General features: G+C 46.2%; 1 protein-coding gene across 2 annotated transcripts in view; it reads left to right on the top strand.

Annotated features, from left to right (window-relative positions):
• The window catches only part of CTTN (cortactin), a 211,206-nt gene that overhangs the window by 80,125 nt on the left and 105,914 nt on the right, over window positions 1-25,167 (top strand). For both annotated transcript variants that reach the window (XM_086959558.1, XM_086959559.1), the window contains exon 4: window positions 12,141-12,270. In XM_086959558.1, the coding sequence (XP_086815684.1) occupies window positions 12,141-12,270 (130 nt within the window). The remainder of the gene's footprint in view (window positions 1-12,140; window positions 12,271-25,167) is intronic.

Here is a 25,167-nt window from a genome sequence, read left to right as displayed (position 1 = left end):
GAGGGCGATAGAGTGAGGGCGATAGAGTGAGGGCGATAGAGTGAGGGCGATAGAGTGAGGGCGATAGAGTGAGGGCGATAGAGTGAGGGCGATAGAGTGAGGGCGATAGAGTGAGGGCGATAGAGTGAGGGCGATAGAGTGAGGGCGATAGAGTGAGGGCGATAGAGTGAGGGCGATAGAGTGAGGGCGATAGATAGAGTGAGGGCGATAGATAGAGTGAGGGCGATAGATAGAGTGAGGGCGATAGATAGAGTGAGGGCGATAGATAGAGTGAGGGCGATAGAGTGAGGGCGATAGATAGAGTGAGGGCGATAGATAGAGTGAGGGCGATAGATAGAGTGAGGGCGATAGATAGAGTGAGGGCGATAGATAGAGTGAGGGCGATAGATAGAGTGAGGGCGATAGATAGAGTGAGGGCGATAGATAGAGTGAGGGCGATAGATAGAGTGAGGGCGATAGATAGAGTGAGGGCGATAGATAGAGTGAGGGCGATAGATAGAGTGAGGGCGATAGATAGAGTGAGGGCGATAGATAGAGTGAGGGCGATAGATAGAGTGAGGGCGATAGAGTGAGGGCGATAGATAGATTGAGTGGTATTTGGAGTGTATGTTGCGTTGAACGCAGTGTAATTATGTAGCATATAATTAAATGGTATTATGAGGAGTGTATGTTGCATTTAGTGCAGTGTAATTATGTGGCATGTAATTATGTTGTACTGAGTGGTATTTGAAGTGTATGTTGCGTTGAACGCAGTGTAATTATGTAGCATATAATTAAATGGTATTATGAGGAGTGTATGTTGCATTTAGTGCAGTGTAATTATGTGGCATGTAATTGTGTTGTACTGAGTGGTATTTGAAGTGTATGTTGCGTTCAGCGCAGTATAATTATGTGATACTGAGTGGTATTATGAGGAGTGTATGTTGTATTCAGTAGAGTGTAATTGTGTGGCGTGTAATTATGTGGCACTGAGTGGTATTGTTCGGAGTGCATGTTGCATTGTAATTATGTAGCATCTAATTATGTGGCACTTTGAGGTATTGTGTGGAGTGTGTGATGCATTCAGTAGAGTGTAATTATGTGGTGTGTAACTATGTGGCACAGAGTGGTATTTGTTGTGTATGTTGCGTTGAGCGCAGTGTAATTATGTAGCATATAATTTTGTGGCACTGAGTGGTATTGTGTGGAGTCTATGTTGTATTAAGTAGAGTGTCATTACGTGGTGTGTAACTATGTGGCACAGAGTGGTATTTGTAGTATATGTTGCGTTGAGCGCTTTGTAAATTAGGTAGCATTTACTTAAGTGGCATTGAGTGGTATTGTGTGGAGTGTGTGTTGCATTCAGTAGAGTGTAATTATGTGGCATGTAATTATGTGGCACTGAGTGGTATTTGGCGTGTAGGTTGCATTGAGTAGAGTCTAATTATGTTGCGTGTAATTTTGTGGCACTGAGTGGTATTTGGAGTGTATGTTGCGTTGAGCGCAGTGCAATTATGTGGTGTGTAATTGTGGCACTGAGTGGTATTTCAAGTGTATGTTGCATTGAGTGCACTGTAATTATGTGGCGTGTAATTATGTGGCACTGAGTGGTATTTGGAGTGTATATTACATCGAGTGCAGTGTAATTATGTGGCGTGTAATTATGTGGCACTGAGTGGTATTTGGAGTGTATTTTGCATTGAGGGGGGAAGAGTTTGTGAGGGGGGAAGAGTGTGTGAGGGTGCAGAGTGTGTGGCCTAAATTAGTTTGAGGGCACAGTGTGTGTGTGGCCTAAAATAGTGTGAGAGCACAGTGTGTGTGGCCTAAAGTAGTGTGAGGGTGCAGTGTGTGGCCTAAAGTAGTGTGAGGGCACAGTGTGAGGGTGCAGAGTGTGTGAGGGTGCAGAGTGTGTGAGGGTGCAGAGTGTGTGAGGGTGCAGAGTGTGTGAGGGTGCAGAGTGTGTGGCCTAAAGTAGCGGGGGGCGCAGTGTGTGTGGCCTAAAGTAGTGTGAGGGCGCAGTGTGTGTGGCGTAAAGTAGTGTGAGGGCGCAGTTTGTGTGGCGTAAAGTAGTGTGAGGGTGCAGTGTGGGAGTACGCAGTGTGTCTACAAACAGCTCAGGGGACGCAGCAATATTACGTACCTCCTTCTTAGAAAAATATACATGGAAGGGCTAAGAAATCTGAATTAAAGTAACAAAATAGAGAGTATCATCCTTGTGCCCACAGACGTCATACCCCCACCCCGCCCCAGCATGTGTCCTTTACCTCATGCAGTATTTAGTTGGGTGTCCTTTTCGGCTTTAATCTGATATTTATTTGCCGAAAACTGCAAATGGCCCTTCCTTATGCACCTCTGAACATATTTTAAATCTGCTTCAGCAAATTACAGACATTTTTGAATCTAGTTAATTGATAAGTTTTACATTTTGTTCTGTGTTAGCAAAAAATGACATCTTAAATACTTTCAAAAAGCCTCTCACTCTACAGGGAAATAAAAGTAAGCATCAAGCTCCATGTCAAAAGACTAAGCAGCAATTTGTCAGATGTACCACCTGACATTCGACCTCTGTGGCAAGAGAAAAAAAATGCATCTTGTTGCTCTTTCACCTTCTTAACTGAATCGTGCTTTTTGGGGAGCCGGGAGTTCACTAACAACTCGACATAAATGTTTTTAAAAAACACACTTGAAAAATAAGCCGGACAATAATATGTGAGATTGTGCTCATTGAGCACCAGCATTGGCCTTGCTGAAAGTGATAAGTCCAACTTACCTTTTTATTCCTCTGAAGATCTGTGCAGTAGGCGTTGCATGGGTGGAGGGTCCAGTAGCTGCAGGAATCCAGTCCTCAACGATGCTTCATGGATGGGGGGGGCCCAGCTGCAGGAATCTGATCCTTGCTTGTGGGGTCCCGGGTGGTGCTGGATGCATGAATCCGGTCATTGGTCCCTGAGTTGCACTGAAGGGAAGCCTGCTTAGTAGCTGTTTCTCATGGCTGCCACTCGTTGACGATCCTCGCTGCTGTACAGCAAAGAAGGAAGGAAAAGCCATAGTCCTCTGGGCTACAGCACCTGCCGCACAAATGGAAGCTTCTCCTATACAATAGACAGCAGTCGGTGGCGCACCTTGTAGTGACAGGTTTATGTCCTTCACGAAAGAATCCATTACAATGACGCAAGGATTACAATTTCAATCAGCCAATAAGAATGTCCAAACAATAATACTGGTAGGTTACATAGCTTGACGTTCAGAGCTTGCTACTGTTTATACTTTACATTGATCAAATCTGACAGTTGCACCCTTAAAAGGCGAAAACTTAAAATACTTACAAACTCAGTACATATTAAAACTAGCAGTCTACGGGAGGGAAAGATCTAAGCTAAGCCACGGGGAGTGATCGCAGTCAGAGCGCGGGCAGTAAATGAATGATAGCCGGCGGGGGAAATTAAGTGTCCTGTCGAGGTGCCCAAACTCAATGGTGCAACGCTGGGGGCCGGCGTGTGGAGATACTAGCAGGAGAGGGAGGTGGGTCATGTGACGTGGGCAGCACTAGCCCGTGAACTAGAAAACATTACGTGGTGTCCCGGGGGGATAGAAAAGAGACAGAAACCAGTCCTGCGCTGCCATCAGCTCTGCGCCGGCCTGTGAGGAGTGGGAGGGCAGGGGCTGCCTGCGCATGCGCGGCACTCTTAAGTTTCGTTTTGACGAGCGCGAGCCTGGAGAAGACAAGTGCCGCATGAAGTCCCGGGTCCCAGGAGGGGGCCCGGGTGAAGACCAGCGGGGAGACTGCGGGGCCCCATGCCTATGGGGAGAGCTCCGCTTCTTGGTAGTGTGGCAGAGGAGCTAGAGTGCTGTGCGGGGCTCCCTTGGCAGAGGGTGCGAGCCAGAGTCCGACTCCGGTGAGGTAAAGGGGGGGTGGGGCTGTGTGTGTGTGTGTGTGTGTGTATGCGTGCATGCAGAGGGGTGGGGGCTGGCTGTGTCTGTGTGTGTGCGCCGTTAATGCATGCGAGTGAAGCGAAAGCAGGGGCTGGGAGTTCGTCTGGGCAAGCGCGGCTCAGACGCACGCTCCCGCGGTCAAAACTGAGACTGCAAAAGCGCGCGTCTGAGTCGTGTCCACATTCCCAAATACGGATGACAATAGTTGTCGAAGCTGACAGCAATCAATGCTTCGCATTGAATGCAGGTCGTGCTTCGACCTAAAAACAGACCACGCTCGCCGCACCCCTGTCACATGAACCAAGATGCACAACACTGCAGCTAATTAATCTAAGTGGATACCCTGTACAGCGCCAACATGCTTACTTCCTCCCGCTTCAGGGAGCGTTGAGAGCTTGTGAATGTCTCATCTACATTAACAGTTTTTGAGGCAGATGTCCTTTTTGTGACACTTGAAATAATACAGAAAACTTATTTTGTTGACTTTGTAGGCTGGAATCAGGTGGAATGCAGGTTGGAGTTGCACACAGAGCTCGGCAACAAGCACATTGACCTTCTGAACTGTCTTACTGTCGGGGATGGCCCCACTTAGTGGAGCTCACGCACCCTACAAGACTCATCTCCCACCACCTTCAGACACCCTCCCGAGCTCACATCTACCCTCACCCCAGAGCGCTTTGAGACGGACCAAGCAGACAGAAATACAGACAGCGGAAACTTTGAAACCCAGCCGTTGGCAGCAAGAAGTGGGCTTCACAGTGCTACCACTGCGCAAGGGACCCTTTGTTAAATGTAGTGTGAGGACCCCGTGATGCTGGGCAATCGCTGGTCCGTAACAGCGCTAAACTGCATCTTTAACCGCGGAGATTGCATCCAAAGTCGGCACATATACAGACTATTAAACAATATTATTTTAGGCCTAACGCAAGCGCCTCTTACTCTTGGCAGCCTTCCAGGTTAAACTGAGCTGTGAACTCCCTACGGAATAACAGCGCTTCCTAAGCCATAGATAAAATAAATTAAAAGTAGGGACCCATGGTGAAGGTAAACCACGCCCCTCGTTGTACCCTTTCAGACCACATATTGTTTCACTATTCATTATTTGACCCCCACCATGGACCGACAATGCAACATGTCTAATGGTGGCAATCCTCATACAGCCCCATGCATCACTTAACTTACACACTGTAAATGTATACCGCTGCATCGTGTGCATTGTATGTAGCCTGAGGATCTACAAAGTTCACCTTTCACATCAAGACCTCCTCAGACCTGGCAAGAGATGCAACAAATGAGTAGGTGCAAGCCCCACTTGTCTGTGAGAAGTCAGACCGCCACAACTGTATTTATATTTTAGAGTCCTTTAGGTAATGCTACCCTTGACCATGCTGGTTGCAAGACTATTATAGTGGATCTATTGAACACATTAGCACAACCAACAATTATAAAAGTAAACAGACACCGAACGTTTCATTAAGAGCCAACTTTAGTTGCGTTTCATTCGATCCGGCAGACGTCCGCCCCGTAATCCTTCCTACCTCTCTTTAGATCTGTGATAGCGAGTAAGCCTTGCACCCATTCTCCGTTCAGGGGTTGGGTTCGGTCACTACGACGGTATTCTTTGACAATCGAAAAAGATCTCTTTTAAGTGAATAAAACAGAAGGTTTATATACACTATTTAACTCTAAAGCCAAGAAGTCTTGGTTACCTCCATCACCAGACATAAGATCGCAGTGCGAGAAGCCATTGTTGCAGGAGTAATGAGAACCACGGTGCATGGACTTGGCATGTGAAGGGACCGGGGTGCAGGCTTTTATTAAGGATTGTGAGCATTGGCCCTCTTCCATGTTTGACATTCCATCATTCTTGTTGCTCCAAACACTGGTGGGTGCACCAGTTGGCCAACCCTTCCTTGGTGTAATGTCCGCATTAAGCTGTCCAGGTGTTCCTGGCACCTTGTGCAATGTATACATTGGAGAGCATCCAGGTGAGTACCTCTGTGCTCTTGTTCCTGAGCAGCTGCTAAAGCAGAATGGTGTGCACTCATTACACAATGGTTGCAAATATCTTTCTGGAGGCTCCATTCTATGTGTGCAGTGATCTGAGCCTGCAGGATGGGGAATACCACCAGAAATTCAGACTGCAGGGTGGGGAATACCACCGGAAATTCAGATATGTCTCTGTCTTTAACATAAATTACCAAAAGAGCAGACACTCCTGGTCTTTCATGGCCATCATAGGTTATCCCCTAAGAACTGTTTTCTCTGGATTGTTTAAAGAAACCTAAATATCCCATATGCTTTCCTATATAATTTCATATATACAAGGACCAAGAAATAGTACTAAATTGTGAGGTGAGGACTCGCACACCGCCCTGGGTGTCGTGCTTTATCGCCCCACCCCGACCTCCCCACATACTTGCCAGTGGGTAAACCCCACTCCTTAATAAGTTTCTCCTGAGGGCTTGAGCAATTCTTTTATAAGGGGAAACTACAAGTATTTTCCAGGTTAGTATCACGCTAAGTCTCTGAACCGAACACGGGATTATGGAATAAATCCGCGTTCCAATTCCCAACACAGTACTTAACTTGTATTTATTTATTTTATTGCACAGGTACTTAAAACCATCTGCAATATAACGTACATGCGGTTTTAAAAACAAATTGAAACAATTGTTTTAAAAATACATACTTATACAATAAAAGAACATTGGGTTTACTTGCAACCGTTGAATACTAAATAAGAGGATATATTGTATACATTTAAAAAGTGTGCAAATGATTGTCAGTTCATTGTCGCTTTGGCTTTGTTGGAAAATACTGGTTTAACAGCCCAAGTTGCCTTTAATAATGCCTGTCCCCTCCTTATTCCATAAGCCTAAGACGCAGCTCGGCCATGTATCTCCCAAATCTTGCCAAGTCCTGTGGAGTAGTACAGGAAAAGAGAACCGAAGTTGCTTCTTTCACTGTCCGTACCCTGTTACGGAGCCATATTTGTTTTAAAAGAATCCTACGGGACTGCGACATACCGGGGCAACAACAAATCAAGTGTAGCAAAGATTCAAATTGATAATCAGATTCTGCATCTGATTCTATTTTCTAGAGATCTCCACCCGGGATTTAATTTCTTAATGGGGAGGGGCACCAATCTGGCCCATACAATGTTTTTTAGTGCTTTCCTTCCCAGAGCTTGCTTCAGGTATGGCTGGATTTTACTCCCGGCAAATGATTTTATCAGCCAAGGTGAGCCTCTTCCTGTTGCGTGTTCTGCTAGATCACTTTGGTGCGACAGTTGATAACATTGTTTATTGATTGAATTTTTGATGGCCGGGTAGTTTACAGTTCCCTGATCCCAATTTTCCGTTGCTAATCCCAGTGTTTCCACTGCTTCCTCTGTGTATCGATACCACGGGTTAATTAACTCCCCCAAGATTGGCTTCAGCATGCTCTTTAGGGTTCCAGCTGGAGCTGTTAGGACTTGGTAGTAGTATTTTGCATGCGTTCCCAAGCATTCTTTACTTTGTTGCTTCAGACCGAATTCTAGACGAATTAGGCTGTTGCGTGTGTGTTTGGGCAGTTTGAAATGCGTTTGTAGGCCTGGCATTGTGCTTTGTCCAACATTAATTCCATTTTACCCGGGAATGCCTGCTGTGCGTAACCCGCAGTTGCCCTAATTTTTGCTTGTATTACTTTCCTAATCGGAACAGTTGTTGGGCTTTGCATCATCTCATTTAATTTGCATAAGGCGTACGTTGTTGAATTTTCTTTAGCCTTCATTTTATGTAGATGTATTGTTACTTTACTGGTTTCACTTAGCCAGCAACCTAGGTAATTATAGGATTTTGCTGTGACGATGACTTCTTTGCCCACATACCATTTCAAAAGAGCCTTTTTTGGATAGTGTCCAAAAATAACTACTTTAGTTTTTTGAGCATTTATTAGAAGTTCATTTCTTTTATTGTAGTTAGTGAGTGCATCTAGGCCCCTTTGTAGCCCGATTTTTGTGTGGTCCATTACCACCAAGTCATCTGCATACTGTTATATTTGCAGTTTGTTGGTTCCAATTTTCGGAATTACAAGACTAGCATTTTGAAGCTTCTTCCCCAGGCCAGCCGTATATAAGTTAAACAGTGTGGGGACAAGAACGCATCCTTGTTTTAGGCCACGGTTTGTCCAACACTTCTTCGTTGTGGTATTATCTGCTAGCTTCACTTTGATCCAGGTGTTACTGTACAATGAAATAATGGCGCTAAGAAGACCTACTGGGATATGCCATTTACGCAACTTATTCCAAAGCTTGTGTAGGGGCACTCCGTCAAAGGCCGCTGAGTAGTCAACGAAGCATGCAAAGATTGGTTTATTATTTTTGCAGTTAGCGTGCTGGGTCAGATACGACATGGCCACGATGTTGTCAATTGTGGAGCAGCCTTTGCGGAATCCGGTCTGGTAGGAGGGGAGGATTTCATTCTCTTTGATCCAACTATTTAATTCGTTCAATAAGGTGCTGGCGTAGGCTTTCCCTTCAACATCTAAAAGTGCAATTAGTCTATAATTTTTTGGATCTGTGTTATCTCCTTTTTTGAAGATGGGTTGTAAAAAAGATCCTCGCCATGAATCCGGCACCTTAGCTTTCAATCGGCATTCAATGAACAAATTAGATAGAATGTTGCCCCAATATACCGGATCTTCTCTAAAAATGGCTCCTGGAAGACCGTTCAGTCCGGGTGCACCGTCTTTTCTTATCTTTTTTATTACCTTTTCAACTGCCGTACGGTCTTGTTCTTTACCCCAGAATTCCACTAAGGCATCCTCCTCTGTTATGGCGCTCTCTGAGGAACAAATATCAGTACTTCCAGAGACTATGATACCCTCCTTGTCAATGTAGATTGTGGCAACATGTCTGAGCCAGGCGTCTGCGTGTATGGCATTGCGCCTGTTTACTTTACCTTTCTCCAGGCTAGCTATAAATTGCCAGAGCTGACGTTTGTTTGGTTTGGAGAGCTCGTGTAACGTTATCCAGTCTTTTTCTAATTTATTGTTTCAGAGATCATAACTGGTGTATGCGCTTTCTTGATAGATCTTTGCACAATTCCCTTGTTTCTTCTGTTCCTGCCTTCCTGTATGCTCTTTTAGCCCTCTTAAGCTTGCTTATTGTTGTACGTAGTATTTTATTGTTGTATCTAAAATGTGAAATGGATGTTGTCGTTCCATGTGGGCTATTTTTGTCGTTTTTAGTAAATCTAGATTTCAAGGCACCAATCCAACTCGTCCAATTCGCCACACTAGGTTGTTTTCCAAGAGGATTCCCTTTGTGCTCTTGTGTTTTTTTCCATACATTAAATAGCGTAGCCTGATGCTCGTACCATTTTAAACCTTCTAACTAATGTATGGTCTTCGGTCCCTGTTGAATGGGATACTACAACCACTTGTTCCCTCTGTAAAATACTGAAATTTAATTCCACCTGCAACAGTTTGTGATCACTAGTTTCATGTGTTTTTACTTCAAATTTGATCAATATCTGAGTGAGTAGATTGCATAGGAAAATGTAGTCGATTATAGAACAGTTCTTAAAAGTGGCAGTATCTGAATATTTGAGATCTAAGTCAGTCAACGAAACCTGGAAACGTTTAGGTCATAGGTTTTCAGAAATGCATTAAAAATTCTTTCCGAGCTGGCTGGTCGTGACATATCATTTTTTGTTCCTAGATGGTGGAGGTTAAAGTATCCTACTATCACTTGCGGCAATAGTGCATTTGCGTGTAGAATTTCTTTTATTAAAGTTATGGTATTTTTTGTAACCTCCAGCTTTTTCTGGCCAGATGCATTTAGGTATATGTTTATAACTAGGATTACAGCACATACGTCTTTGTCCATGCATCCCTCTATTAGGAGCGCCTGTAGCACTTCTGACTCCATTTGGATCCTTTTTACTTTTATTTGTTTTAGATGTTTTACGTAAATCGATATTCCCCCTGATGGTTTACCAAACCGATTGTATTTAGTTGCCAATGTGTGAAAACCGGCAAAGCCTTCGAGGTGGACATGTTCTGTGGCCCAGGTCTCTTGTAGACATACTATGTCCGCCTCTTGCAGTGACTTAATTACGGTTTCGTGTTTGAGTGCTTTACGTATTCCTGCCACGTTCCATGAAATGATTTTAAAGTTAAAAGGTGATTTCTGATTCATGTAGGGTAGGATTGCTGTTTCCGAAGAAGTGGGTTTGGCAGTGGGCCATCCTTGTCGATTCCGTGGGGTATCTGGTAGGGCTGCCTGCTCATCAGGAATAAAGAGCCGAGTTGTGATTCTCGGTCTGTCCTGCTAAATTGGTCGTTCCATTGAATATTCGGTGGCCCGTCATTTGTTACTGTCCTGCTTATATTTTTATCTTCCTGTCTGCTTACTAGTATGGTTAGTTTTTCATAGTTTTTATCTGAGTGTATATTTGTTGTACCTCGCAGTATCCCCTGTGGGTACTGCCTATTTGTTGTTATGCAGTTTAAATTTGCAGGCTCTAGGAGGATTGATGGATATTTTTCTTTTTCCGGTGCGGTTACTACGATCCCCCAGTCTCTAAAAATATCTTTAGCGCGAAGGACTGCTTCATACTTATGATGGTTTGACCAGGTCACTACAGTGTCTTCTTTGCAAATGTCACCCTCTTTTGGTTCGAACTGAACATAAATTATGTCTTTACTCTTTGTGAGTCAACGAAGGTATATGTCGAAGGAGCCTTAGTAAATTCCCCCTGTTTAATGTATCGTGTCTACCCTTTGATTTATACTGCGGTTTAAAAATTGTTTTGCACGTATTTTTGGTTTGGGCTGAAGTTGTTGTTGTACTGGACCGGGGTTCTGTGTGTAGAATTTCTTTACAGAGCGTCTCTCCAGTGCTTAACTTGTAAAACCATAACTGCCAGGGCCCTAGTCAGGAGGCCCCAAGCTTGCACCACACATCGCTCCTGCCATGCTGCCAATGGCAGTACGTGCACAACTAGTAACCATCTCACTCCTACAAGTGTGACAATTCCGAGGCTTTCTAAGCTAGACGAATGGCTTGGCGCTGGTAATCGTTTTTTTTTTTTTTGTTTCATATCTATTATTTTAGTAAATGACTGTTGTCTTGCTCATCTCTTAAAGACGCAAGCAGCGCCACCATGTGCCAGCTGTTATGAGCCGGTGTTGACAAAAAGGTGCCGGAGCTGAGCTCCGGAAACCAACAGCACAAATTAAGCACTGAGACTTAAGTAAATTGAGTCTATTGACACCAGGAAGCAGCAGACCTTCCCGTAATTTGTTACACCAAGAGGAATTTGCTCTTAGAACTGTGGAAAACGATCAGGCATAAACACTGTAGCTGATGAATAGTCACAGCCTGGGGTCTTGCCACCCACCTCGCCTCTTAAGACCTTCATAGTTTGAAACCTCTATGAAAACCTAGCCATATATCACAGATATCCTTTAGGATACACCAATATTTCTTAATAATTCTCAACTCCGCAGGATGAGTTGAAGTAAACGTTTTTCTTGCCTTTTGCACAAGCGGTGTGTGTTTTTTCATTCTAATCATTCCCTCCTGCAATGGAAGGTACAGATTTTCATATAAAGCAGGCTCTTCCCTCAGTCGTCGTCTCGTGGTTTAATTCTGTTCTCTCTGCCTAAATGGTTCAAGCGTGGGCCTGATATTCCGCATCTGTATGTGGTTTCACCAGGGTGTCCATCTCTTTTCAAGCTTGCTTGTCCTTTGTGCTGGTAAGTGCCTCATACTTCGCCTACTACAATGACGTCCAAGTGTCTTCTTGTTTCTCCTTAAGACCCCACCAGATAAGAGCAGCTACAGGATATAAAACATTATTTTAGAAGGTTTTGCTTCCTGAACTCCAGTGTCCGAGAGTTTGCTTGAAAATTTATACCACAAAGAGCAAGTGGACCAAAAGTATGGGTTACTACAAATGGGCAACCTTTGTCTTTTTTTTTTTTATCTTCAATTTCAGTTGACCTCAAATTATGTTTTCAGTGAATTCTTGGTGTTCTAAATGGTGTATATATAGAGCTGCTTTATTTTTTGTGTATTGTTTGTACGCCTATGGCAGGTTACCTGCAGTTGTGATCTCCTTTAGCCCTGCTCAAGGAGTTTGTTTGAAGGCATTATTCAAGTCTAAATAACACGTTTTGTTGCTAAGAAAATCTTTGAAAACGTACCTACAGTGCATTGTTCTTGCTTCTTTCAGCATTCACCAACTGAGAGAGAATGTTTCTCAAGAGCACCAGACCTTAAAGGAGCAAGAACTACAGACTGGGCCCAACGCTTCCCATGGCTACGGAGGCAAATTCGGTGTCCAGCAAGATCGTATGGATAAGGTGAGTGAAAATACCAAATATGTTTTGCAGTTTTTCTGGAAGTTCTGAAAATCTGTTCCTTGGGTTGAGAATTTTATGAAGACTACAACAAGTTAAGCACTTTATACCTGCACTTTTATCAATTCCCTGTAATTGCTATTACATTGTCCTGTTCGGTTATGATTTTTCACTAAGTTTGTAGTGTGGATGGACAATTTGTATGTAAACAAACCAATATTTGTGTATTAACCCCTTGCCCCCGGCCGGAATTCCGCTCCTGTGCGGCACATTCTGATCGCGGGCGTGACGGCTCCCGGCCGTCACCAGCACTGTGTGCCATGACTGACGGGAGCCGTCACCAGCACGCAAGGGGTTAAAAAGCATTTTCTGCTCTACTTGTTTCCAGTGTAGAACATACTGGCTTCATATCTCTATGCATAATCCATTAAGCTCTGCGCGGCAACTCCTCATATTACCTCAAACAATCAGGGAGTTGTGAAGCCCGCTACTCACCCGTAAGGGTAGGGGGGGGGTGGGGAGGGGGGGGGGGGGGAACTCGAAGTCCGCTCAAGAGCCAGGTCTTGAGGCTCTTCCTGAAGGTGTGCATAGTGGGGAGCGTCTGATGTTGATCAGGAGCTCGTTCCAGGTCTTTGCCACGAAGTAGGAGAAGGCTCTGTTTGCACCCATTCTTGCTCTGCGGATGTACAGGATTTTTGCGAGGACGGCAGATCGGAGGTTTCTCTTGGGTACGTGGAAGGAGATTCTTTCAATGAGATATTAGGGTCAAGTGTTGTGGAGGCATTTGTAGGCTTGGGTGAGCATCTTGAAGATTACTCTCTTATTGACGGGGAGCCAGTGGAGGCATCGCAAGTGTTGGGTAATGTGTTCATATCGAGGGATGCAGCAGCAAGTCTGGTTGCGGTGTTCTGTATGGTCTGGAGCTTGCGGAGCAAGGATTTATTGTCTCCAGCGTAGAGGGTGATTCCAAAGTCCAGTCTGCCGGTTATGAGTGCGTGGGTGACTTTCTGGATTCAGAGAAGAGCATTTGAAGATCTTGCGAAGGATGCGGAGGGTGTTTAAACAGGTGGAGGCAATGGTGTTGATCTGTTTGTTTATAGTTCGGGAGAAGTAGAGTACAATACCGAAGTTCTGGGCGTGGTCCGTGGGGAGGGGGCAGCCGAGGGCGATGGGCCACTAGGTGTTTTCCCATGCTGAGGGGGAGAGTCCGAAGACTTCTGTCTTCGTCGAGTTCAGCTTCAGGCAGCTGCTCATCCAGGTGGTGACTACCTTCAAGCTGAGTCTGGTTGTATGGGGGTCCTTGGTGACTGAGAGGATGAGCTGGGTGTCGTCGGCGTAGGATACTATGCTTAGTTCATGCTGTCTGATGTTAGTGGCGAGGGGGGCCATGTAGATGTTGAAGAGCGTGGGGCTGAGCGAGGATCCCTCGGGCACTCCACAGTTGATCTCTGTAGGTTCGGAGAGGAGGGTAGTGAGTCTGAATCTTTGGGTTCTGCCTGTGAGGAAGGAGTGGAGCTAATCGAGGGCGGCTCCCTGTATTCCGTGTCGTGGAGAATGCCGAGATAGAAAGATGGGAGACTGTGTCGAAGGCTGCAGAGAGGTCAAGCAAGATCAGTGCCATGGTGGGGCCTTGGTCGAGTAGGGTGTGGATGTTGTCTGTGGCGGCGAGTACGGCGGTATCGGTGCTGTGGTAGCTACAGTATTGGGAGGGGTCTAGGATGGAGTGCTCTATTCGATCAAGTTAGTTAGGTCAGAGTTGACTATCTTCTCTGTGACTATGGCCATGAAGGGGAGGTAGTTCTTGAGGTCCGTCGAATCTGCTCAGTTGTCAGGAGGAAGGGCCTGACTTCTGCGCATTTCCAGTCATCGGGGAATGTGCATTGATCGTGCTCAGGTGGCTCTGTGGAAGATGTGCAGATGGCAGGAGTTCGTGTGGGATCCTGAGTTAATGCTTTCATGGTTGATGCAGTGTCTTCGGTGGTGACTGGCGTCCAGGAGGAGAGTGTAAGCTGGCTGTCGTTGCGGGGAGAGGAAGGGGTTCGGTGTACGAAGTCTGTTCATGGAAGTTGTCATAGAGGGATCTTATCTTGAGCTTCGAAGTAGGACCAAGTTTGTTGCAGAGGTCCTGGGAGGATGTGACATCCATGGCTTCGCTGGAGGGCTTGATGAATTCCTGAATGATGCTGAAGAATTCCTTGGTTGCTGGCGTTGGCGTGGATTTTGTTTCAGATGAAGGTCATTTTGGTGGATCTGATGAGTTGGTTGTATTCTGTTATGACATTCTTGTAGGTGGTGCGGTCTTCTGAGGTTTGCTCTGTCTTCATAGTTTCTGGAGACGTCTACAGGTACATCTGTATTCATGGAGGTCGGCGGTGAACCAGTTGGCCTTACTGGGGGGATGTCTGTCGGGGATGCGGAGGGGGGCGAGCTTGTCTGCGCAGTTGGTGATCCATTTGTGAAGTTCTTTGGCTGCGGAGTAGGCGTCGGGCAAGGTGGGTGGGGGATCGTGAATGATGGAGTTGTGGTGCTCCATGGTTTGCGGGGGTTGCGGTGTAGGTTTGGGGGCGGTGGCTTTGTTGAAAGAGAAGTGTATGCAGTGGTGGTCCGTTCAGAGTGGTTGCGTAGTGCGGCTGAAGTGGATGTTGCATCCTGTGAATATGGGGTCGAGGGTGTGTACTGCCTTGTGGATAGGAGTAGTGACAAGCTGTTTCAGTCCTAGGTTGTCCAGGAGGGTGGCAGAGTTCGGGGTCGCTGAGGTTGTCTAGGTGGAAGTTGAGGTCTTGAGTATGTAGGCAATTGCGTGGGGCGCGATAAAGTCGGCAATGGTAGTAGTGAACGAGGTTCAAGGTCCGGGGGGAGGGGGTCTGTAGGCGAGGGTGCAGCGTAGAAGTTTGGTGGTAGGAATCTACACTTGTATGAATCCTCTCTCTCTCTCTATCTCCCTTCCATTGAATTTAGGATCTGTACCAGACTTCGTCAGATTCAGGAAATTGTGTAATACACATCTATTTAAACAAGCATATGGCTATTTGCTTCTACTGGTGTGCACATCCGGCCCGGGCTAGTTAGAGGTGTATAACCACGCACGGTTCCTTTACTGGGCCACCTGTGTTCCATCCATTCTAAAGTATTGTCATCTGGTTGCCCTTGGTTCGACCCTCTGAGGTTATCATCTGGCTTGGAGCGTTCTATAAATATCCCAAATCAATAGCATAATTATTTATAATGTCCCACTGACTGCACAGAAAATGGGTTTGTTTGTGTATTGGGCACAATGACAAAGAGGTATAAAAAACGCATGCATTGCGCCAATTGTTTTGACCCAAATCTGCTTTCTAGCAATAGTTTTTCTGCACCACCAAATAAATCCCTTTGGCTGTGCATTACATCAGGCACTCTAGAGACCTAGCTGGGTCCCTTTTCTATACCTAAAATCATATCTTTGTTCTGCTTTGTCATGGTACCTGGAGGGGACTTGGTTGCATTTCATCTCTGTTGGACTTTAGAGAAACATTAAAGCAGGCGTGTTCAATATAGCTCCAAAAGATCCAGATCTTTGCCATAGTTCCTGATGATCTATATAAGCTGATTAAAAATAATTCATCCAAATTGAACTCATTTACCCAGTTTGTGGTCATCCTGGAAACCTGGCAATACAGTGATGTTAAAAAATAAAAAAGCAGTGACACAAAGTGGACAAGGAGTGATGCCTAGATGGAATAAAGGAGGAATAAGGGATTAAATGTAGAGGGAGTTTAATAAGGTTGTTGCATAATCATATTTAATCGTACAGTCAATCAAAAGTTCAACTAACATCCAGTGTTGTTCTGAGGAACCGAGATAGGAAATCTCAGTGTGAAAAAGATCAACAAGTGTTCTGCAAGTTTGCCTTTGCGTCTCGCGTCCCTTTTTTCCCTAGTATTCTGATCTGCCTTTGCAGTGGCACCTAATCACTGGACCCACCAAATGATGGCGTGCTGAGCTCAGGGTGGGCACAGGTGGAGTCTGGCTGCCAGGCAGGTGACCACGTACACCCAGAGGGAGAGGAGTGGTTACTTTATAAAAGTCGAGGTGCCAGAGTTGTACACGAGTCTCGGTGTGGTGAATGGTGTAAGAAACGGGACCCGATTCCGAGCTTCAGTGGTGGATTGAAGGTGGCAAAGCCTATAGTTTGGGGCTCATGCAGTCGAAAGGAACTGCAGGTGGAAACACACGACCCGGGTACCACCATGACTTGGTGATGAGAGCTGGGATGGATCCAGACCTGGTTGTTGCCTTCTAGGAGAGTGAAAGGGATGGCCTCCTAGAGGTGCTTTATGCAGGAGCTTCGAGCAAGCCTTGCTTGGATTCGCTTGGGTCTTGTATGCTAATGTACTCACCTTAATTCCCTTTCTGGCCTTCCCTGGTGGGTATTATCAGGATGTTATTGGGGATATACAGCTAATCATTTGGCCTCACTCGCCAGGCAAAAGAGAATTACATTACATAGGTGCAAGAATGATACAACTTAGTACTGTTCAGTTACATTTGAGCAGAATATAGCTAAGGCTAACCAGGACCTTTTTTTGTCCTTCTCAACCTCCAGCTTCTTCCAACTCTCCTCAACCTGATGTTGAACCGTTACAATTAAAGGCGGTATTCAGTCACTGATGAATGAACCCACCTACCTGCACGCCCTGCCCATTTATTCTCTTTATTTTCCTCTCCTCCTGCACCCTTCTGTTTCCTTGATGGTACCCCCAGGTTTGTTGGGTTGGGGTCCAGATTCCACGCCCTATGGCTCTCCCACACACTTGTACACTGGACCGTGCCACATCCTAGAGTTCCAGCACTGCGGCACTCCTGCTTTGAAGCAGCTACGGTTCTTCTGAGCATTACCGCAACAAGCACTAGAGTGCCAAGTGTGCGGGCTGGAGAGTGCCTCTAATTGGTGCTGTGCTGAGCTGCCAACTATGTGCCTCCTCCGCACTCTCTCCTACATCTGTCGCCTGCGCTGGCAAAACAGTAAAAGTGCCTTAGTCATATTTTCTGTTGTCACACTAATGGGGCTACATTTTTCCTTACTACTAAATAGGAGGGTGGATGGAGAGGTGATGCTAAACTCTACCAGCTCTTGAGGTCTTCAATGGTTCATGCTATTCCATCGGGGTGTGCCTGGTTCTGTAGTTTTATAGCAATTTAAGAAGTGATGTGCACCCTGTCGCTGGAATTTTATGCTTATGTAGGTTTTCTTCATTACTTCATAATCCGGGATCCGCATAGTCATTAGATTTCCTTGAGTTAGAGTATATTAGTTTGGTATCTACGCATGACCATGGGTACTACTTTTGTTTGTGTGTGTGTGTGTGTGTGTGTGTGTGTGTGTGTGTGTGTGTGTGTGCAACGGGTGTTGCTCAAGGTGCATTATGATCCAGTAAAAAGCTGCTCAAACACGTACAACTTTTTTGGGGATGCAGTGCTAAAGCAAAATTGGTCTTGGTTTTCCTTGGATCCTGTGATCCTTCCCTTTTCCTTCTTTCATGAGCGGAAGCGCTTATGGTGTATATATCATTGATTTCTAAGTTGGTATCACAGAAAAGGGATCTGGCTGTGTATGATTTACCTTAATTCCCACTGCTGAATTAATTTCACTATAAGTAGCTTCCCTAAACAAATAAAGTTAAACGCTACATTTCGTCTTTCTTTCTGTGCCGGTGAAAAAGCGATCACAATGACAGCCCTGCTCTTGGGCTGCCAACCAGCACACCTGAGAAGCTCACCCTTGCAGGACCACTTCTTGATGCAAGCGGCTGATCAGGACTCTTTGCCACTGTGTCAAAATAAGCACTGTGGATACAGAACCCTCTCAGAAGAAGTTTACTGTCCCACATTACACCAAACAAATGATGCTCGGATTCTCTGAATCTGTATTCAGCCTTGTGGTTTATAAATGTCAACAAAACAGCTGGGTAGTAGTCTAGGCCCATATGACACGGGTACCCGTTATCTATTCTCTCTCTCTATGTATATATCTCTTTTTAAGGTAGCATTTTGGGAAACATTCACACCAACTAAACCACCCCCCTTCACTGCTTTTAACCCCCCCCCTATATTCTGTTTCGTAGGATGCTAATGTCGCACAGGTTCCTGTGTTTTTCTTCAGGACTACAATATGCAGGTGTAATGTGCCCTGGTATCTATAGGATTGTATCCTCTCCTGGGCAGTGGGCAGTAGGGGACTCGAGCCTCTCCCTGTCCAGCCCCCTCTTCACTTGGCTCACACAGGGCTATTTGGAGCCTATCCGCATCGGCCCAGTGCTGCCGTGTGTTGTAAACCCAAAGGTTGGGTCTGCAGAGGGCCTCTGTGCTTCCTACTTACTCAACTTTTCTTTTTGAACAGGTCACCCACCGTTAAAAGAAGAGTCTATTTCCTTTAGATTGAGGTCTACATAAAACCACCACCCTCCGGCTAAATTACACTTTCAGCACTTGTCTGCCCTTTTGCTGGCGCACACACTCAAAGTTGGACCTGTCTAGTGCCCTCATGTTATAGACCCCTAATGCCATGCGTGATATTTTAGTCTCCAGCACTTTGCATACTGGGATGTTTTGAGTCGCAGGTTTGCGACCGTCTAAAAATCAGGCTAGGTTGAAGGTATGATTGATAACACTGTGTGCATAGCAGTGCTTTATATGTTCACCAGTTACTTTATCCAAAGTTACATGGGTTACAAGTACATGGGGTTTCATTTGTTTTCGACACTGTCTGATTTTAGTGTTTTTAAGACTGTTTTTAAATAGCCTCTTAAAGTAAAAAAATAACCGCTATTGCAGGGTGTGCTAGGCAGTGAGCCTTCATAACTGAAACCCCTCTTTATTATTTGAAACTACGGGTAGGTAGCTATCCTTAGAACATGTACGGTGGGCAACGGGCAGAGAGTGGGCTATTTGCTTTTTTTTTTCTTCAAGTTTCGGGCAAACAACTTTTGCACAGTCTCTTCGAAACATGCTGTATCTACTCTGTTGGCCCAGAGGCTACCAACAGGGCTGGACTGGGAACCGAAACCGGCCCTGGCAAAGTGCTCGGCCAGCCCCCCCCCCCCTCCCCCACCCTCGGTGAGGGGGGTGGTGAGGGGTTGGCGGTGCGACCGCGCTCTTTGCCAGGGCCGGTTTTTGGCTGATTTTGTCACAGGGCCGTTTTTGCAGCTATTCTGCAAAACCGGCCCTCCTACAAAAACACCCAAAACCGGCCCCCACCCATGCGGCCCACCAGGGGATTGCACGGTGCCCGCAATGGCCAGTCCGGGCCTGGCTACCAATTTTCTTGCCTCATCGTCGTTCTCATATTCTCTCTACCCATTTGTACATGGCATGTCTTTTTTCTGGGCTTTGCTGTCCCCGAGAGCAGGTACCAAAAACACTATCCACGCCTTCCATCTAATGACCATTTCAATGACTCTGTCTTCTACAGCTGTCCTGAGAAGTGCTGGAGTTTTCACTGGTACCTAGGCTCTGAGCACTGTTTCAGTAAACGGGGCTATAAATCATGTTTTTCTCATCATATTTGCTGTACATTCAAAGAGCGAGAACAGCTGCTTTCATAGGGTGCCATTCCTACATTATAACTTGATGTTTACTGTGCCACACAACTACACACAATTCCATACCACACAATTCAACAGCACACAATTGAAAACCACCCAGCATAATTACACTACACAAAATACCACTCACTGAAACCTTATTCTATTCCACATAACGCTCAACTCACTACCACATAAATACACCCCACCTAAAACCAATATATACCACATAAATACAATCCACACAGTTCCATACCACATAAATCAACTCCGCACACTTCCATTTCACACCACATAATTCAACTAGAAACCACTTAATCCAAATCAACACAATTACATAACGAACCACACACCTAGAATTTACACAACATAATTCCACATTACACCACAAAATTCAGCAGCACACAACATAATTAAACTCCAACATATAACGCTGCACAAAGCAAAACACCATAACATTTGTTTACTCCCCATAACACACAATCCCACTCCACATAATTCCAATACACTAAATACCATATGCTTGCTCTCTAAAGTATGCTACTGCACACCACACCACACAATTGCACTGAACACCACATACATCCACTCCACAACACAAAGTCAAAAACATTTACATTTACGTCGGTAGCTCTTACTCTTGCAAATGCAGACCAATTGCATTTCCAATGCTTGTTCTCTTTTTTTGTTTGCCATAGTATAGTGGAAAACAGGAAGCACCCACCCCGTTACTGCCTCGAGCACGTGGTAAAGTCCATGCAACATTCTCCTATAATTAATTATCTGGTCGTTCTAGCAGCTGATGTTTTGCCACTCTCCAAATTTATTTCCTCTTTCCTGTTCCTCTCTTGCTGTCTCCTTATCAGTTCTTTTCAGGTTATGGGTGTGTTCCTAGTGCTTTGAGAGTACTCTACCTTTTTTCTGTCGGAGGAGCTGGGGGAAGGGAGTGTCGTTTAATCCTCTTGTTCTCCTTACTTCTAATAAACTATTCCTGTTTTACCTCTACGTGTGGTGTTTGTGGGTGGCTAGTTGCGCAATGGACAAGTTGAGACTTGTATAGAAAAACAGTGGCTCGACTGCGTCACCGGTTGCTAGGCTTGAGCGTGGTCCTTATTTACGATGTTTAATGAAGGAAGAGCCAAGGATGTTCTCCTGCTGATCGCCTTCCTTCTTAAAGATACATTTCTCCTATGGAAACGGTAGCCTCTTGCAGGAAGAGTGGCGCAGACTCGGACAGGGCTGTTGTATAAACACAGTGACCCTCTGGTTGCCCTGTTTATGACCCCAGGTGTGATTGGCTTGTCTTATTTATAACCACAGTGGAGATTGGCTTGTTTTAGTTATCCCATAATTTACTGTATTTAATCTTGTTTGCTTAGTCCGACACTGGTGTGGTCTACAGCAGAGTGTTAGTCGTGATGAACCTCGAGTATGTCCTCACCAGTTCTTTTTCCGTACAATACATGAAATATTTCCTATCTGGATGTACTTCGCCTTCCTAGAAGCACGATAAGCTATTAAACCAATACCCATGATGCAGAGGATAGTGCGTTCTAGATGTGACCCATAACAAAGGTTTATTCCGCTGCTGCTTCGGTTTTACCGACAAAAATATATACTTATGTGGGGTGGGGGTGGGTGTGTGTGTGTGTGTATGCGGGGTGGGGTGTGTGTGTGTATGTGTATATATATGTATAAATATATATACATACTCATTTAGTGAAAGTTTGTGCATGAAATGAAGGCTTATAAATACTTCTGTTTATGGATTAAAGGGTCATTGGCATGATCAAATCGCAATTGACGCAGCAACCTCAAAAGATGACCAAAGTTGTGAGTGATCCAGAACATGTCCGTTACTATAATAAGACAATTGGTCAGCTGTGAAGTACCATTATGACTGACAATGATGTCATTTATATTGTGCCAGTGACACGATGCCACTTGTAGGTCTCTCCTAGAGACCCTTGCCAGTGTTTTGCCAGCCTCATGTTTTCCAAAACAAAATAGTACTAAAAATACAATTCATACAGGGATGTCCATCAGCCCTTTATATCCATTATGTGCTGCGGCAACAAATGATGGACGGAATGCTGACCATTCACTCCCAATCTAGAGATCTGGGTTAAATTCCTCATTCTTTTGCTCATCATGCCAGCCCAGTTTGGACCCAGCCATATGGCTGGGTTCAAACTGGAATGGCGTGGTGAGCAAAAAAACAACCGCTTTAGGCCCAGCTCTCTGTACTGGGGTGAATTGTTTCACATTGTTCAGCATTCTTTCCCTTTTTAGGTCTCGCCTGGACATCGCATCCGAAGGATGCGTCCAGGCTGGAGACTTAAAGCTGCCTGACACGGGGGAATGAGGGACAAGAAACTGTGACGAGCTTATCCTGGCTGGATTGAGCTGCGTGCACGCGCGTCAACATTCACGCATGCGCACATCACAGCCACACGCATACACAGCACTCACGCATGCGCACATACACACGCACACCCCGTCACCTACACGCATACACAGAGACCCCTCCACACACACCAGCCCCTCTCCTCTCGGCTCCACACACACGCACACGCATTTACACTTACACAGACACGCAGGCACCCAGACAGGCAACCCCCCCCCCCGTCACACACACGCATACACACAGACTCCAGGACACATACACACATGCACGCTCACACACATACACAGTCCGCCGCCGCGCGCGAACACAGATGCCCCCCCCCCCCCCCCCCCCAACAAGGCGAAGCCCCACTCACCGGCATCCTCAGTGCAGCGGCTCCCACCGGTAGCAAGACTCTTCTTCCCTTCTTCGGCACCGGGGCGCAGGGTAGGCTCCTGCCTGCTCCGGTGCGCCAAACAATCGCGGCTCTTCCGTGGGAGGCGGGGTAGGCTCCCGCCCTCCTACTTCCGGTTGTCCCGCCCGGCCTGCCTGACTTCCTGGTCGCAGGCCGGCGCAAAACGCTGCATAAAAAATGCGCGCGTCCCCTCCAGCCACTGGCGTAGCTAGAGGGGGGCGGTCCGCCCCAGGCGGCACTAAGTTGCGGGCGGCGGCTGCGCAGGATTTTGGTAGGGAGTCAGTCGGGACTGAAAGGGACAGTGATGTACAAGCCGGTCACCCGTCACCCCCGACGTCCGGCTATAACTGAGCAGCTGGCACTGCACACGTGTTGGAAAGTGCAAGCGCACATGCTTGCAAATACTGCACCACCTACCTTAGTGGTGGTGCAGGGCTCGGCCTACAGTGTATGTGGATCCCAGGGCCGTCAATCTGGTAGCGTGCGAAAGCGCTAATGACGGCCCTGGGAATCTTTTTCAGCCAGTCCCCGCGCTGTACAGAAAAATATACTAGTTACGAGCACCACCGCCATGGCCTCTCTTTAGTGGATTCGCTGCAGTGAAGAGCGATTTACAGGCAGCGATCAGACAATCCAGCTGATTAAGAACAGCAGCAGTCTGAGTCTCACAAAGTTCGAGACCGACCACCGCACCGCTTCGAGAACCCCGACCGGGCTGTGAGTATTTACTACATATAGTGCTAATTATGCCTGGCGAGGCGCTAAAATATTTATTAGATAAGAATGATTGTAGTAAAATACCTCGTCATTCATGGCCCACTTCTCAATTTGGAACAACAACAATATTATTACCGGAACACTTTGACCGTCACTTATGAGTTAATATAACAGATTGAAAACGCTTTTCCGTTTGTTCTTTTTTTACACCTGTCATTTTCTCAGAGTTTTACATACACGCTAAGCACATGGTCTTTGATTTGTGACTGCTTTATCCGCTACAAAACATAGCCAAAGCTCTTTCAGTGCAAGCTTCCATACAACACCAGATTTTCCCTCATAAATGTCAGACAAAGACAACATCCTGCCTATTTATCACAGGCAGAGTTTCACTCCTAGTCGTTTAACCACCAGCACTTTTCAGGAGTTTTACAAACGTCCAAAGTTAAGACAAATCCCCGAATGCTACTTATTATTGACTTAACAACAGCCTGCACTTGCTTAAGGCGTCATACTTGAAATGGGGCCACTTAGCTGCTGTGAAGAGACGTACAACATACATTACTTTTCCTTTGCACGTAGTTGATGTGGGATAAATGTGTTTTTAACCTATGAGGCTTGGTATTTTGTTGGAAAAAGGTCACATACAGTGACAACCTTGATGTTGATGAGCGTTTGAAAGCATACTGGGTGAGTGCACAGTTAAGCTTTCTTGCACAAGGCACACAACTAACTAAATCGACTTTTAATGCTTTTGTAAACAGTGAGTGCAGAGTGACAGTGAGTGCAGAGTGACAGTGAGTGCAGAGTGAGTGCAGAGTGGCAGTGAGTGCAGAGTGGCAGTGAGTGCAGAGTGGCAGCGAGTGCAGAGTGACAGCGAGTGCAGAGTGACAGTGAGTGCAGAGTGAGTGCAGAGTGAGTGCAGAGTGAGTGCAGAGTGAGTGCAGAGTGAGTGCAGAGTGAGTGCAGAGTGAGTGCAGAGTGACAGTGAGTGCAGAGTGACAGTGAGTGCAGAGTGACAGTGAGTGCAGAGTGACAGTGAGTGCAGAGTGCGTGCAGAGTGACAGTGAGTGCAGAGTGACAGTGAGTGCAGAGTGCGTGCAGAGTGACAGTGAGTGCAGAGTGAGTGCAGTGACAGTGAGTGCAGAGTGAGTGCAGTGACAGTGAGTGCAGAGTGACGAGTGCGTGCAGAATGACAGTGCGTGCAGAGTGACAGTGAGTGCAGAGTGACAGTGAGTGCAGAGTGACAGTGAGTGCAGAGTGCGTGCAGAGTGACAGTGAGTGCAGAGTGCGTGCAGAGTGACAGTGAGTGCACAGTGAGTGCAGAGTGACAGTGAGTGCGGAGTGACAGTGCGTGCAGAATGCGTGCAGAATGACAGTGCGTGCAGAGTGACAGTGAGTGCAGAGTGCGTGCAGAATGACAGTGCGTGCAGAGTGACAGTGCGTACAGAGTGCGTGCAGAGTGACAGTGCGTGCAGAGTGACAGTGAGTGCACAGTGAGTGCAGAGTGACAGTGAGTGCAGAGTGACAGTGAGTGCACAGTGAGTGCAGAGTGACAGTGAGTGCAGAGTGACAGTGAGTGCAGAGTGACAGTAAGTGCAGAGTGCGTGCAGAGTGACAGTGAGTGCAGAGTGACAGTGAGTGCAGAGTGCGTGCAGAGTGACAGTGCGTGCAGAGTGACAGTGCGTGCAGAGTGACAGTGCGTGCAGAGTGACAGTGAGTGCAGAGTGACAGTGAGTGCAGAGTGACAGTGAGTGCAGAGTGACAGTGAGTGCAGAGTGACAGTGAGTGCAGAGTGACAGTGAGTGCAGAGTGACAGT

Source organism: Lissotriton vulgaris, chromosome 2_2, assembly GCF_964263255.1.
Source record: "Lissotriton vulgaris chromosome 2_2, aLisVul1.2, whole genome shotgun sequence".
Taxonomy (NCBI): domain Eukaryota; kingdom Metazoa; phylum Chordata; class Amphibia; order Caudata; family Salamandridae; genus Lissotriton; species Lissotriton vulgaris.
Note: the sequence above shows the minus strand (reverse complement) of the source record. Positions and strands in the feature narration are given on the sequence as shown.